Genomic DNA, 16,291 nt, shown 5'->3' with positions numbered 1-16,291 from the left:
AGTCGATGAGTTGAACCCAGGAACCTTATCAGTCTGATTCAAAAATGTTTTTCTTTTTAATGAAACTGTTGGTATCGTGCAGAAATCAGTAACACGGAAGTAAAATACCGGCTGCCACCTCACGGTAGACTGCCGGCCACAAGAACATAAACACAAACTATACACATGTTTGCTTACACATGATTTCCTTAGTGAGATATGCAAACATGTAGTGAGAATCTACAAAAAGATTCCCCGCCCCATGGCTCTTGTCCCTCACCACAAGCTCATTGGAGGGGGAATCTTTTTGTAGATTGTCTGTTTCTTACACATTGTACATCTTCAAAATACCTGGAGAGTAGCATACAAGTTGTATCCATCTTTTGTTTTTCATCTTGTAAGAGCTAGCCCAGTGATGTTTAACCTTTCTGCAAGCCGGGCAGCTTTCCACTTCACTTTTGGCATCAGCCTTTTAACACTTCACTTCACATTAAATTAAGCATCTACTAAATAAATACATTAAAATATTGTGCTAAATGTTAAGTATTAAAACTTACAAAACTTTTTCTAGGTTTCTAGATATGAATAATAATTGTACTAGTTAGAATTTTTTATCAAGAAATCGCTAACTTGATAATAGCAATGGTGTCTACTACAGGTTTTGAAAATTGATAAACCACTAATCACTAATCTCGATGTTTGGAAATATGATTTATTCTTTGAAGATAGTCTCTCAAATGAATGTTTTAGTTTAACCACTGTATAATATTCTATATATAATTTTCTAGCCAACATGAGCTTTTTTTCTGCAGATGGCTATCCCAAGGAGGAGATCATATACAAGTGGACGCGTAGCTCTGTGGAGGTTGGGGATATCCGCTCCTGGCGTCTCTACCAGTTTTCCTTCATTGGCCTGAGAAACACCTCAACCAATGTCACTACTGTGTCAGGTAGAGTTGCCGTTTAACTTTTTGAAAATTTGAAAGTTGATCTTAAGAATGGCTTTAAACAGGGCAATCTTTCATTGTTTACAATCTTTACATTGTTTTTCATTGTTGTTCTATTCTTGTCCTCACTAATCCTTATCATTGAAATGTACACATCCAGTGAAATTCCCATTTATTCAAAATATACAGTATTTAAACTTTAAGATAAACATGGCATAAGCACACTTTCAAGCTAACTATATAACATTATTTGTTGTAAAATATAGAAGTTAGGAATGAAGCATCTATAGTAGCCCAATAACCAGAGGAAGGCACGTATCTGGGTCTTGTTGGTGAGCCGAGACGCCTTTTTGACTGCTTCAACCTTTTGTGTTTGGGGTTGGACTATTCTGTAGCCGACTCGGTAGCCCAGGAATTGTGCTTCGGCTAGAGCGAGGTGGTATTCCTCAGGTTTGTGGCCAGCCCCGCTTTCCTGATGTCGGAGAGCACTCTCCGCAATCTGACGAGGTGCTCATCCCAGTTCTCCGAGTGGATTACGAGGTCGTCCAGGTAGGCAGCTGCATATTTATGATGCGGTTGTAAGAGGATTTCCATCATACGTTGGAACGTGGCTTGTGCCCCATTTAGACCGATACTGCCAGTGTCCGGAAGGGGTACTAAAAGCAGTTTCTCTCTTGATTCAGGGGAGAGGGGCACCTGCCAGTAACCTTTTGTGAGATCATAGGTCGAGATGAAGTGTGCTGAACCTAGCCTGTCAAGGACTTCATCAACTCGGGGCATGGGATAACTGTTGAAACTGGAGACTTTGTTTAGCCGGCGAAAGTCATTACAAAAGCGGAGAGTGCCTTACCGGGACCCGGTAAGGGCGCTGCCTGACCACTACGCCTGGAGGCGTCCGGATATCGTGCTGAACTATCCGAGTCTGCCTAGGCCGCATGCGGAACACATCAGAGAATTTACTGACCAGAGTACTCAATTCGCTCTTCTGGACGGAGGAGAGCTGCTCTCCCATATGAATCACCGGAGGCTATAAGGCTGCAAAAGCTGCCATGTGTTTGGGCGGAGCCACCAACTTCTTTAGGGGATTTATATGCTAGAGCTGCTCTTCCTTCCATCTTCCCGGATGACGGACACAGTAATTGACTCAATGACGGTGCATGGGCCATTCCAGGACGCCAGGAACTTTGATGTAGGAGAAGGGCGTCACGATTAGTACTCGGTCGCCAGGTTGTAGCTCTCTGGGTTGTGTGGGTCAGTCATATAGCCGTCGTTGGGCGCCCTGGGACTCTGCAAGATGTTCTCTGACGAGGGGCATCCCCGGTCAATGCGTTCTCTTATTTGTTGGACATGCTCTATCACACTTCGGTGGGGGGCAGGGGCGGTTTGGTTTTCCCAGGCCTCAGGGCCACGTCCAGCAAACCCCTAGGTTGTCTGCCAAACAACAGTTCAAAGGGTGTAAACCCGGTGGAGGCTTGGGGGACCTCTCGTTCGCAGAAGAGTACATACAGGAGCATGAGGTCCCAGTCCCGCCCATCCTCTGCCAACACATGCTGTAACGTCCTCTTCAGGGTTTGATTGAACTGCTCGACGAGGCCGTCGGTTTGTGGATGGTAGACCGACGTTCGGAGTTGTTTTACCTTGAAGGGTGGCAGAGGTCGGCCATCAGCCGGGACATGAAGGGAGTCCCCTGGTCAGTCAAGATTTCTTCTGGAATCCCCACTCGGGTGAAGAGGATAAACATCTCATAGGCCATGGCTTTGGCTTTGGCTTTCCTTAGAGGAACCGCATCCGGGTATCAAGTGGCATAGTCTACAATTACCAGTATGTGTTAATGGCCACAGGCAGACTTTGGCAGAGGCCCCACCAGGTCCATGCCGATGCGTAAGAAGGGTACCTCAATGAAGGGGAAAGCAATGAGTGGGGTGGGGGGGTCTCTTTGGTGATGTTCGTTGGCACGTAGGACAACTTTAGCAGAACCTTTTTACCTCGGCCAGTGAAAACTATCCCGGATTCGTTGAGCGGTATTGGCCGCCCCTATGTGTCCGGCCATGGCGTGGGTGTGGGCCATTCCATCACAGTTGCGGTCTTGGTTTTTGGCATCACCAGAAGAAGGGTAATGGGTCCAGAAAGTTCCGTTGGCATCCGTTCATCCTGGGGGAAGGCCACTGGGGGTCTGTTGATTGTGCCTGAGGTACCCTCCTGTGGTCGCCATCCATGGTTTAGCCTCCAGGGGGGTGCCAGCGTACTCTCTCCTGCCTCTCGGGCGAATATTGCTTCTGCCAGTTCTATTGACTCCACAAGCTCTCGAATGGATCTTGCATGCTGACGGGACCCCTGTTCCGGCGGGGTAAGGCTCATAGGAGTCGGTTGATTACGACTGTTCCCCCGACCTGGGCTCCGGAAGGTTCGCCGGTCAGTAACCGGAGGTGGGTGAGCCGCGTCAGGTGGGTATGGAAACAAATAAGAGACATAATGTTTTGAAATTTAACAGCCTATGAATACTTGATTTTGAATTATTTTACTTTGGAAACCATGTATCTGAATTTATTTGTTTCGAATTTACCTCTATGAAATTTAAATATGAAAATTCTTGATTTCCAATTTAAAAACCTGACTTTAATGCTCACAAATTCAGATAGAAAAAAAAACAACTTACAGAATTTCAGATAAAATACATTCAGATCAAATTTGATTGCTCTTATTCAGATCTCAAATTTCAAGTTAATACTTAAAAAAAAAAACACATGTCTAATTCGACTGCTCAAATTCAGATCGAAAAATTCAAGTTAAATATTCACATGGTAACATCCGGGCTACCCAGGAGAGGAAAAACAGTTGAGCCCAGAGCCCGTCTGCAATTGAACCGAACCATTGAACCAAACCATTAAACCGAACCAATGAACAGAACCGACGTCGGTCGAAAAATAATAATAGTAATAGTTCCAAAAAATAATTAGCAACAACATACTTTTGTTCTGTAGAGTCTGATTGTACATAAACAGCAAACTTACCGGAGCGCCTTCGTTTTCCCTAGAAGTCATCTTCTTAACAGGTGTAATATCCGTGCCTTGGCCTCTTCTTGGATCATGACAGACAGTCAGGTTGTCGTGCTCTGATAGGCCGCCAGACGTCGATTCATTGGTTCTGTTCAATGGTTCGGTTCAATGGTTCGGTTCAATTGCAGACGGGCTGTGGGCTCAACTGTTTTTCCTATCCTGGGTAGCCCGGATGTTACCATGTGAATATTTAACTTGAATTTTTCGATCTGAATTTGAGCAGTCAAATTAGACGTATGTTTTCTTTGAAAAGTATTAACTTGAAATTTGAGATCTGAATAAGAGCAATCAAATTTGATCAATCTGAATGTATTTTATCTGAAATTCTGTAAGTTGGTTTTTTTTGTATCTGAATTTGTGAGCATTAAATTCAGGTTTTTAAATTGGAAATCAAGAATTTTCATATTTAAATTTCATAGAGGTAAATTCGAAACAAATAAATTCAGATACATGGTTTCCAAAGTAAAATAATTCAAAATCAAGTATTCATAGGCTGTTAAATTTCAAAACATTATGTCTCTTATTTGCTTCCATAGGTGGGCCGCCTGCGGTCTGATCGGCTGCTGCTCATCGAGGAAAGTATAGTTGTCTTCATTCTGAGGAGCCTGGAGGGCAAAATTAGCTTGCTGTGCTTTGCCGGTCAGGAATGGAGCAAGCAGTCGCGCCCACTCTCGTTTGTCCCAGGCTTCACAGGTTGCAGTTACCTCGAAGGTGTGGAGGTATGCGTCAATATCATCTAGCTCAGCTAGTTTAGTGAGGTGAAGGTGAGCATGTCATAGCTGCACTCAGTGACCCAGACCAAAAGCCACCAAGCAAATATCCATGAGGAAGAGGGAGAGCCCACCATCCTCAACCCAGAAACTCCCACTCGCCAAAAACCGTGCAGGTCCAACCCGGTCCCACTCCACGATTGACACAAGTAAACAGAGGAACAACCAGAGAAAATAGTAATGGCATGTACCTTTATTCCTCTGTTGTCCAACATCGACCACAAAACAAGACCAAACCAGACCCACACAGCCCCAACAAATAAAATCCCCCCAACCACGACCAACGAGCACCCCCACAAACACCCACCCAGCAACCTCCAATCAGGGCCACTGAATGAAGCTATCATGTGCTATCATAAGCTATCATAAGCTCTCATGTGATGAAATTTAGCATTAAATACCAAGTATTGCAGCATTAATGTGACAAGTAGTCAGTCTTTTATCTTGGTTGGGAACGGGATGGTATGAGCTGGGATGGTCACATGGTCGTATTTCTCTTTGGTGGGGGTGTAATTGCCTTAGATGGCGCTGGGATGGTCAGTCAGTCCCCAGCTGTAGCTGGTGTAATCTCTAGTTGAGGATGGGCATATTTTGATCATCTGGACCTGGCGGAATTTCTCCCTACCTCGGGATGGGCGTCCCGAGGTGGAGGCAGAAAGAGAATAATTAGCGTAGCTGCTGTTCATCAACTATGCATTCGTGAAAGCTTGGCTGAAAAGAAGTGTCTTTAATCTTTACAGGCTTTCCATTAGCTCAGTGGTAAGAGCATTGCAAGATTGTGGGTTTGATCCCAGGGGTTTGCAGATACCTAAGTATAAATGTATAGGATAATGCAATTTTAGTCGCTTTGGATAAAAGCGTCTGCCAAATGCATAAATATAAACATAAATATAATCTAGATTTAAATTGGGAGAGTGTGTCTGACCCTCGAATAGTATCGGGAAGGCTACGCCAGAGTTTAGGTGCTACGTATGAGAAAGCTCGACCCTTTGGTGGATTTAGTTTTTCTAGGTGTTATCAAAAGTCCTGAGTTTTGAGATATTCCAGAGCATGATGGGTTGTAATGTGATAGAAGCCCTGTTAAGTAGGTAGGGGCTAAACCGTTCAGGGCTTTGTAAGTAATTAAAAGAATTTTAAAATCAATACGATACTCAATGGGTAGCCAGTGAAGCGATGATAAAAGTGGGGTTATGTGATCATATTTTATGACCTGCTTAGAACTCTGGCAGCAGCATTCTTAACTAATTGTAGTTTGTTTATTAATGATACAGGACAACCACTAAGTAGAGCATTACAACAGTCAAGTCTTGAGGTCACAAATGCATGAATAAGCTTTTCTGCGTCAGCAACACATACAATATTTCGTATTTTGCAACATTTCTAAGGTGGAAGAAGGCTGATTTTTTATATTTGAGATGTGATTTTTAAATGACAGTTTGCTGTCTAGTATAACGCCTAGGTCTTTAACTGTATTTGTTGGAGTAACAGTGCAGCCTTCAATTTGCAGGTTATAATCTGAGATATTCTGTTATGCGATATATGTGTTTTTGGTGCTATAAGTAATAATTCTGTTTTGTTAGAGTTAAAAAGAAGGAAATAACTAGTCATCCAATGTTTTATATCTGCGATGCACTCTGCCAGTTTGGATAGCTTGAAGGAATCATCTGGTCTTGATGAGATAAATAGCTGAATATCATCTGTATAACAGTGGAAGCTAATTCCATGTTTTCTAATAATGTTGCCAAGGGGCAGCATGTAGGTGGAGAAAAGCAACGGTCCTAAAACAAATCCCTGAGGTAATCCATAATTTATTTGCGTTAGATTTGACGATTTCCCATTTAAATGTACAAATTTATATCTGTTAAGTAGGATAAGTAAGATTTGAACCACTGTGGTGACTGTCCCTGAATACCGATATACTTGTGTAAACGATCTAATAGTATTTTATGGTCTACAGTATCGAAAGCAGCACTAAGGTCAAGCAGGACTAAGAGTGAAATGTTACCTTTATCTGATCCAATAAGAAGGTCATTTGTAATTTTAACGAGTGTAGTTTCAGTGCTATGATGCGGTCTAAAGCCAGACTGAAACTGAGCACAACTGAGTGGACACTACTTTTTCTAGTATTATAGACAAGTATGGGAGATTTGAAATCGGTCTATAGCTTCCAAGTTTATTGGGGTCTAAGTTTTTTTTTTTTGATAAGAGGCTTAATTACAGCCAGTTTAAAAGGTCATGGGACATGGCCTAGAGTTGATGATGTTATAAATGGGCTCCATTGCAACAGGTAGTAACTCTTTTAATAATTAAGTTGGAATGGGGTCTAATAAGCATGTTGTCGGTTTGGATGTTGCAATAAGTTTAATTAAATCTTCCTGTTTTATAGGTGGAAAAACTGTAGCTTTTTCTTTTAGGGGGATGGTTGATTCATTAGACACATTTGGAGGTTGGATTATAACTATGTTGTATACATTGTATATATGTATATTTCTCTGTAAAAAAATTCATGAATTCATTGCTACCAATGTGCGGCAGAATAGCCAGGTCAGGTGAAGTCTGTTTGTTTGTTAGTTTAGTAATTGTACTAAGTAAAAACCTTGCAATGTTTTTGTTAGTTTCTATAAGGTTACCTAGGTGTTCGGCTTTTGCTGCTTTTAGTGCCTTTTATTTAGTGCTTTAGCGCCAGTGCTCATTAGCACTATCTACGTGCTACCGCTGTGAGCATTGGGTTGCAGTTCCCAGCAGCCCCGGTCCACTGTGACGTCAGCTCCATCTCCGGTGCCCCCCCCACCAGGCGGCCCCCCGGAAGACGACGTCAAAGAGGAAACCTCCACCCGTCAGCACCTTGGCAACCCATGACCTCCCCAGGTGGATCTCCACCTCGCGGCAAACTACCTCAGTCCGCATATTTCTCCAATCAGCTCTCCCCTGACAATGAGACCATGAGGGTGTCTCCACCTGATGGTGGGAACGAGACGTTGTGTCCTTCTTGCCACAAACACATGCCGACCGCTGCAGCAGTTGTGAGAGGCTCTCAGGCTCCTCAGAACTAAAGGTGAATGAATGCAGCATGCCGTCTTCTTTTTATACCCGGATATCCGGGGGCGGAGTCCGGCATGCAAATGTCATTCGCCAATTTCATTGGCCTGTTTCAAAACCAGTCGAAGCGATAGGTTCTCAAAGGCATCTGTCAGTTCGACACAACGTATCATTCCCTCCATCAGGGAACTGAGGTTAAATCCGTAAACAAGACGGTTTAATCATGTTAAGGTCTTTTCTCTGACTTTTACACAAATTATTATTTAGTTGTATTATTCAGGGGACAGACACAGTCTCTATGCATTCGGAAGCAGTAACATTTTAAACAGTTGAGTGAGAGGACATCAACACAGCCTATGGTCAAAGTTTGTACCTACTAGTCAAATGGTGTGTAACGTCTTTGAGATGTTGTCAGACTGAAGTTCCGCTCCGGCCGTCGGGTTGAAAAGCCTTGGTCGCTCCCACAACAGATCAAAATTATTTACAAAGAGCAGCTTCTGTTCAATATACCATGACATTAACCATTTATTAAGCGTAAATAGTCTACTGAACTTTTCATGCCCTCGTTGGTAAGTAGGAAGCGGCCCTGATACGATGATACTCGTCGTGGGCGATGCGTTGCTTACAGTTTAGACCAGACTCCTGAAGTCCCTCTTCAGGATCTCCGACTGCCGCACCCTCACATCGTTCACCCCCGTGTGCAAAACTTCGGCTCCGACTCTAGCGTCGTCCTTCAGGATCGCAGTTACCTGAGCAGAGACATCAAGAACACGGGCGCCAGGAAATCAGTGAGTTTTTTAACCAACCTTACCTTGATTAAAGAATGTGAGTACGTTCCAGGCGATTGAGTCTCCGATGACCACAGCGTAGCATTTTGTCTCGCAGAGGGTGGCAAAGCGGTTCCTAGTAGGGATCTCAAAGACTGGTGGCGGCAGTTGGGGAGAGGTCATCGCTCCGGTCCAGTATTGCGCCTTTTGCTGTGTGGGTGCCGGTGCAGGATGAAATTAATTTTGGCCCGTAGTGTTCTCGAAGCCTGGGCTCTGTGGACAGAAGCATGTGGAGTAGAAGTGGTAGGAGTATTACTATCAAGTCTTAAACTTAACAGTGAGTTAAGCAATAAGGGCCATATTTAAAAAGTAGATGCTGGTAATGCTAACAGTGATCGTATAAACTAATTTATCTGTGCGTTATATGACGATGATTTTGGTATGGGATACACTTAAGGATAAGTTTTACTCAAAGGGATTTATCAATTTAGAACATAAATCTTAAGATATAACAGGAATACACAATATATTAAGAAAAAGTTTGACGGAGCTCCGTCTCAAACCACGCGCTCTCACAGAGTGTCCCTGTCGATCGTGGTATTGTGAGTGTCCCTGTCGATTGTCACTCGCTATCTGAGGTGAATAAAGAGAGAACAGGTTAGCGGTTTGTTCACGTGGATTGTGAGGATGACTTCTCCTTCGTCCTTCCGGCATATATCCGGAAGGCTTGGGTGGTGGCAGCTGTGGGACGATCGGCAGGTGTGTGATTTGTTGGTTTCCATGGATGATTGCGCACCGGTGGACTCGCCACAATATCAAGTAAAAGTAAAATGAAAAGTATTAAATACCCAGATGCACATTGGGACGAAAAGGGATGAACCTAAGCGTGATGAGCTGATTGTTAAATGTGTGTCAAAAAATAAGCATTGAAAAGGTTGGGTTCCTTCCTTTTTGACCCAACCATGGATTGAAATCAACCCAGCATTTTCAATAACAATTTACTTGTTAACACTCTAATCTGCTGACCATAGCAGCTTAGAGAAAAAACACAGGCCCTTACCAACACTTACACATGTGCATGGATACAGACAGACATATCAGGTTTTTTCAGTTTATCTAATGAATCACATCACTTATTATGAATATAATGGCTTGAGTGCCATTATACATTTCCGGCACTGTATTAAAGCTGTCTGATTTCTGCTGACTATTGGTTAAACATTTTTTTTAGTTTTGATATAATGCAAACACATGTAAACAGATATTAATTTATTTGATGTTTGCATAGACTACCACAAACAAGATTAATGCATTGGTTTATGGTGCTATCACATCTACATTGTTTTCAACTATACTTTAATGGATGTTTATCATTATGAAAAACCCTCAGTTGAGTATATTCATTCGGTTGCAAGAAAACATTTGTACATCATATTAAATTACCTGTATTTCAGCAATTTCGTACACATTGATAATTCTGTGGTGAACAATTAATCTGTATACAATACATGGCAGGGCTGGATTGGGATAATAAATCGGTCCCGGCATTTTGGTCAAGACTTGCCTGCATATGGTACGATCACAAAAACCACCCATCTTTGAGTGCCCTTTACAGTCCAGGTAAAGAGAGCCACCCTGCAGAGAAAGCTCATTTCGGCCGCCTGTATCCGGGATCTTGTCCTTTCGGTCATGACCCACAGCTTATGGAGTTAAACCATCATTTATCAAATAGTTTTTTTGCAATGTTATCTCCATAATTTTGCAAACACACCGTTTGCCTATCACTTGTGTTTTTGGCTCAGTATTTTCAAGGGGTATCACTGTTTCGGAAGCAGTTCTGCTTACCACATGGCATGGGCTCTACACTAATTACTCTCTCATATTCCTCTCATCATTCACAATCTCCTCTCTGTGTGAGCTGGTGCTTCTGTGCTTACGACCATCAGCTTTTGAGGTCTGACTGATTTTACACATTTTGGATATTTTATGTAATCCAGTTATAGGAGTTCAATGAATGCAAAATGTTTAAAGATTATTAAAGGCGCCATTCCCCTTGAACGCATTTTTCAACCTTTAGTTATTGTGTATTATTGCTATTATAGCATAAATAATACCTGCAAAAGGGTAAAGCTCAAAGTTGAATGCTAAGCGAGATATTGTCTTTAACAGAATTCGCTTTTCAACGACTACAGAGAACAGCTGGAATTGACTGTAGCCCTCTACTTCCCGGGTACATGATGTCACTATTCCGAGCTTTTGAAAAACCTCTGCCCAAAGGAATACACCAAAAAAGGGACAGGGCCTTCCTCAGAGAAGAGGAAAAGCCGCTGGAGTAGTTTTTGATTATCAGAGATTGTAAACATTTGACGGATCTGCGCGCTTCATTACTTCCACTTTCAACACAGTCGTACAGCTGGTCATAAGAATTCAGCTACACACATTCTAAGATAACCAACGCTCAAATAACAGCTTCCATGACTTTAACATCGGCTGTGAGCGCTGTGCTGTGTAATACACTGATATTGTGTGTATGTGCGCACACCTCTGTCTATGAAACATACACTTCCATGAAACGTCCTATGAAGTCCTGCTTCCAAATGTCTCATATTCAATCAGCTTGTTTTATTAACCAATATATGTCCAATATAAAAATGCAAAACTAATGCTTCTGTTATTAGTGATAACATAACCGTTCTGACCCAAACGGTCCGCTGTCATTTCCCCCGTCATAGTAGGAAAAAATTGTAATCTCTAACAAAGATTGACGTTTGCACATGCACTAGCAGACCTCCGTCACACTCCGATCGATCCTCATGATTTTAAGTGATGAATTGAAGTTAACCATTGATATTGTTTATTGCTAAAAGCCAATGCTTATGAATTCACCTGCACGGAGAAGGAAACCGACCAATCACAACATCTTGAGGAGCGGAACTCGCTTATATAGTATGGGTGGGACATCTTCACACACTCTAAGCAGTGAGCCGATCACGACAGACCTGGTCAGCTTTACCAATCAGAGTGTTTCGGAAGGCTGGACTTTAAAGTCCAGTCGTTTTGTGAGAAGAGACACAGTGGTGGAAGAAAGACCTGAAATATATGAAATATAAAGTTTTTTTTTAAACTAGATACATGAACATTCAGTGTTAAACACCCAAAAAACAAAATCACAGTTTTGAAAACAGGGGAAAATTTACACCCTTAAAATGGAAAATCACAATTCAAGGAAGGTAATGACTGAGCATATGACTGGGCAGCTTTAACCCTTTCATCCTCACGTTATGTGATAGAACCGAATATCCACCTATGTCCACTGCTTGCTAACTTGCAGATCGAGACGCATCAGTCATTTTGCAGGATGGAGCAGGAGTGTGTGGCAGAACGAAGCAGAAAGAATATGTGACAAAAATAACAGAAGATATCATGAGACAGTAACAGCTAGTGTGAATATGGGTGTGCTGGCCGTGGTTGGTGTTATAATCATTTTGAGGTTGTCACTAACCATTATTGGCTTGGAGAGGCAGTCAGCAGTTTGCAGCCACCCTAATGATTCATGGGATTTGGTGCATAAAGATTGTCAAGACCATAAACACATATAGCATTAACAATGTAAATATTTCCTTATTGGAGGAAGAGCTATTGTTAGAATGACCTTCTTATGCTGTGGCATGCAGCCTCGCTATTGTCTGTGTGCGACGGTCTCTGTGATTCACTTTGAGTTGCAGATGCCCTGGGACACATCATCTTCTTCCACTATTTACAGAGACCCACATTGGTAGTTGTAATCTGGAGGCACTGATGCTGATTGAAAGTGCCCCTTTTATTTGAGCACTATGCGGAAGTTAAACTTTTATACTTTTTTTTATAGCACAAAGATTTCTTCATGGTCATATGAATTTACAGCATGTAATAGTAAATGATGCATGGCATCACATGGAAATAAATCTACCGTTGATAGACGTGACTGAACAATTTAGTGTTATAGATGCAGAATTATCTACAATTAATTAGACCACAACTGAATGTTCACTTCAACAACTACCTTTACCTTTAACACCAGTCGGCAAATTATTGTTTTAAAGCAGTTTCTGATTAACAGAGGCCACTAGCATTGTATTATAGATTTGCAAGGAATTGCTCTGTCCAAACACGACGGTGGCCACCACAGTACAAAAGATGTTGTTTTCATGTTGATGCAGAAAAGAGATTTTGCGGGCATTAGAAAGAGCTATGTATTATTCATTACAATAAAATAAAAGGATTATGTATTTTAAATTTAAAAAGAAGGATAAAAGTCAGGCACGAGCTAGGACCTGTGTTAATATTATAACGACTTTCCAAGAAAGAAGGATTAAGCTCCGTGGTAGCTTTTAGCAAATATACTCACATATATCTATGGAGATACTCTCCAGCAGAGAGATGTTGGAGAGAAAGATCGTCTAAGAATCACCCCCGAGTAGGTTGTTTTGATTTGGATCAGTATGTGAGTAACATGCAAACACCCCAAGATTTGTTGTTGTAATATTATAGCTGTATGACGGAGCAGTTGTTAGCATCATTGTTTATCTTGAGCCACTTTAATATTTTACACATCCAAATACTGGAGAGAGAGAGCGTATTTTATTCGTATTAATTGATGAAAAAAAATCAGTTAATCCGCGGGTTACATGCGTTCGGAACCGGAGAGCACGATCTGTACTGATTACGGATCATCATTATAAATCTGTTTCATCATGATACTGCAGCGGAGAGGAAGTGGAAACGTGCGTTGTAGAGTTGTTTGTCCATATAAGGATGCATGTTCAAAAAATGGCCGCGAATTTAATGTATGTTGGGCTGCTCTGTATGTAGATATAAATAGGTTATTGTAAGTTATTTCAAACATAATGGTTCATCACGTAAGGTCTTTATACACATCTGAAGAAATTGTTTTGTATGTTGCATTTCTTTTTATAGATCCTCCTATAAATGCTGTATTATTCCTTTAATGTGAAAATTAAACAATATCGTTTGTTAAATGAATTTGGGAGTAAGACAAGTAAAAAAAAACCTCACCATAAGTGATACTTCTCTTCTGTTATGTAATCTGCCTACGTGTAGCAACAGTGAGTCAGACGGAATATTTACTGCAGACTTATATGTCTACACATACAATTATCAACACTTTACCCACTCATTAGTTATGATTGGAGTCTTAACTATTGCTCATGATAAGGGTTTTAAATTTGAACAAACTCATAATACCAAAGTATTAAATGTTGGCCATTCCAGTAACTCACCGCACACTGTTTATTGCCACAAACTTGAAATGTTACGGAATTTTAGATCAATTGGTAGATAATTGTCTTAGCAAGCTCACAGTTTCCATTCCCAGGGAGCAAATTACAAAAAAACTTAAATGCACTTTAAATTGCTTTGATCAAAAGTATCTGCCAAATGCATGAATGTAAACAAATCGTTTGGAAAAGGTGATATACAATAAAATGGACATACAACTATAGACATTACAACATACTGGTAAACACACCAGTGTTGTGGCAGTAAGTTTTGCACAGGCAAGTACAATTAAAATCTGGTCTCAAAACCCATTGTAAACATTAATGCATGCCACGTGAAGCAAAATGTATAGCCATGAAGTGTGTAAGACCAATTAGTTGGAAATTGTGTCTGCCGGAAAAGGAGAGAGACTTCCTGCAGGCGATATCTAATCTGCCAGCATGTATTCTTGGATTGCTCCCCAGAGTCTGTTGTCGGTCCTCGTTTCCTTGGCGTGCACTCATGAGTTGAAACTATGTAACATTAACAGGTCCAACAGGCATATTAATATATGCCTGTAGATGCACAATGCTTTAGGTGGCAGTCCTACAAACCCTTTCCCTAAACCAAGGTCACTTAACTTGTCTAAATAACAAACTGTATAACGTTGCTTTATACTATGTGTATAGTATGTACTGTATATATGGATCACATTTTGAATTGCTAGTGGTCAAGCTGAGTGGGTTTTGCGAGTATTAGAGAAAATATATAAGTTATATATTATATCTAACTATAATACCATACCTTTTGACCACACAAACCTTCACCATCATAGCAGATTCAGATGGGGTACATTTACATTTTTTTTCTTTAAAGTGAGTAGCCCCAGCACGTTAATTCCTGTGATTACACTAGTCTGGCAAAAAAGTGTTCTGTCCATTGACAGCCATTTCAAAATATACAAATAAAAGTAGTTGCATTTCCTAATAAGATTACAAAACATATAAAGTAAATAACAAATATGGCATTATTTATTATGCATGTTTCACTATGTCATGCTCTATCAACTATACATTGACATGTACTATATAGCCAAAATATAGCGACATTCAAAAATGTATGTATGCCTAAAATTGTCTAATTCATATTATGTTACGTAAAACTGCTTCATTCTATGATCTAGAGAATCAGCGAAAGAGTATCTATTGCTTTAATTTGTGTCCAAACCCCCTGCCTTCTTATGCAGAAGATAATCACTATGACAACCGAAACTGCAGTCCCATCAGCTGCAGCGAATATTACCTGACGTCACTAACACCTTTTCACTGTAGATATTTTCTTTGTTATAGATATTTGAATGCCCTTCATACTATTTATGTGTTCACCACAACCCTTGATCTGTCTTCATTGTCTCTTTCTTCTTCATGCAATACAGATCTTCCTTTTCATCTGATTTCACAGTTTCTGCTCACCCTCTGTAATTCTCTTTATTATGTGACTCAGACAACAGAGAAATAATGCGTAATGTTTTAGATATTTGGCAGTATTTTTCTTTATTTTGCTTGATGTATGCTCTTTATCTTTATTGAAAGAGTTCAACATTTTCTTATTTTGTTATGTGGTTCTAATTATGTATGCAAGTATTATTCAAATGTTTTCCAAGAACCTTTAGATGGCATACAGTGGTACTTCATAATGATCTTATCTGAGCATCTTATCTGAAACTCCATAAACACATTCCAAATTGACCACAGTGCATTATAAAATAAAAAATATTACTAAACATAGTAATTGCAGACATTATCATACACAAAATAAATTAGAACCAATTTTTGCAATTCCCCTCTGTGGTCAATAATTTTATACCATAAAACCAATCTTTAACCATCAAAATTACATATTTAAACTGAGATTAATCAATTATAATCATAACACATTAATAACACAATAATAAATCAACAATAAGATTAATTAATGCTGGAGACTTTTTGTTCACTGTTTATGTTAACAAATGCCTTTACAACCTTATTGCAAAATACTGTTTTGTTCCACAACCGAACGTCATGGAGAAAAATAATGACAGCATTTTCATTCCTTGCTGCACTGCTCCTTTACCATGTGCTTAAGATTCACACAGCATATCTGAATCTCCCAAGCTCTTGAACATATTTCCTAATAGAGAGGCTGCAGTTTTCCTATGACGAAAGCTGCAGCTCTCTTGCTTTCCTATAATAATAATAAGAACTTGTTTTTTTTAAACGCACATTATTATTATTATTTTTCCCTCCTCCATCTCTTCTGAGATTAGTGATTAGTTTGTTCATCAGCTTTCTGATTGTTCCATGACGATAAACCCCCTTTTAACCAGTTAAAAATAGAGAATAAAAAAGGGATTTTTGGTGTCTGGGTAGGTCTGCAACACAGCTTGACAGAGCTAGTTATGTAAGTGTTATGGAGCTTAAATGCAATACAGAGGG

The 16,291-nt window shown here is 40.5% G+C and overlaps 1 protein-coding gene across 4 annotated transcripts in view; it reads left to right on the top strand.

Annotated features, from left to right (window-relative positions):
• The window catches only part of gabrg2 (gamma-aminobutyric acid type A receptor subunit gamma2), a 65,240-nt gene that overhangs the window by 28,820 nt on the left and 20,129 nt on the right, over window positions 1-16,291 (top strand). For all 4 annotated transcript variants that reach the window (XM_056730790.1, XM_056730789.1, XM_056730788.1 and 1 more), the window contains exon 6: window positions 792-929. In XM_056730790.1, the coding sequence (XP_056586768.1) occupies window positions 792-929 (138 nt within the window). The remainder of the gene's footprint in view (window positions 1-791; window positions 930-16,291) is intronic.

Source organism: Triplophysa dalaica, chromosome 19 (assembly GCF_015846415.1).
Source record: "Triplophysa dalaica isolate WHDGS20190420 chromosome 19, ASM1584641v1, whole genome shotgun sequence".
NCBI lineage: Eukaryota > Metazoa > Chordata > Actinopteri > Cypriniformes > Nemacheilidae > Triplophysa > Triplophysa dalaica.
Note: the sequence above shows the minus strand (reverse complement) of the source record. Positions and strands in the feature narration are given on the sequence as shown.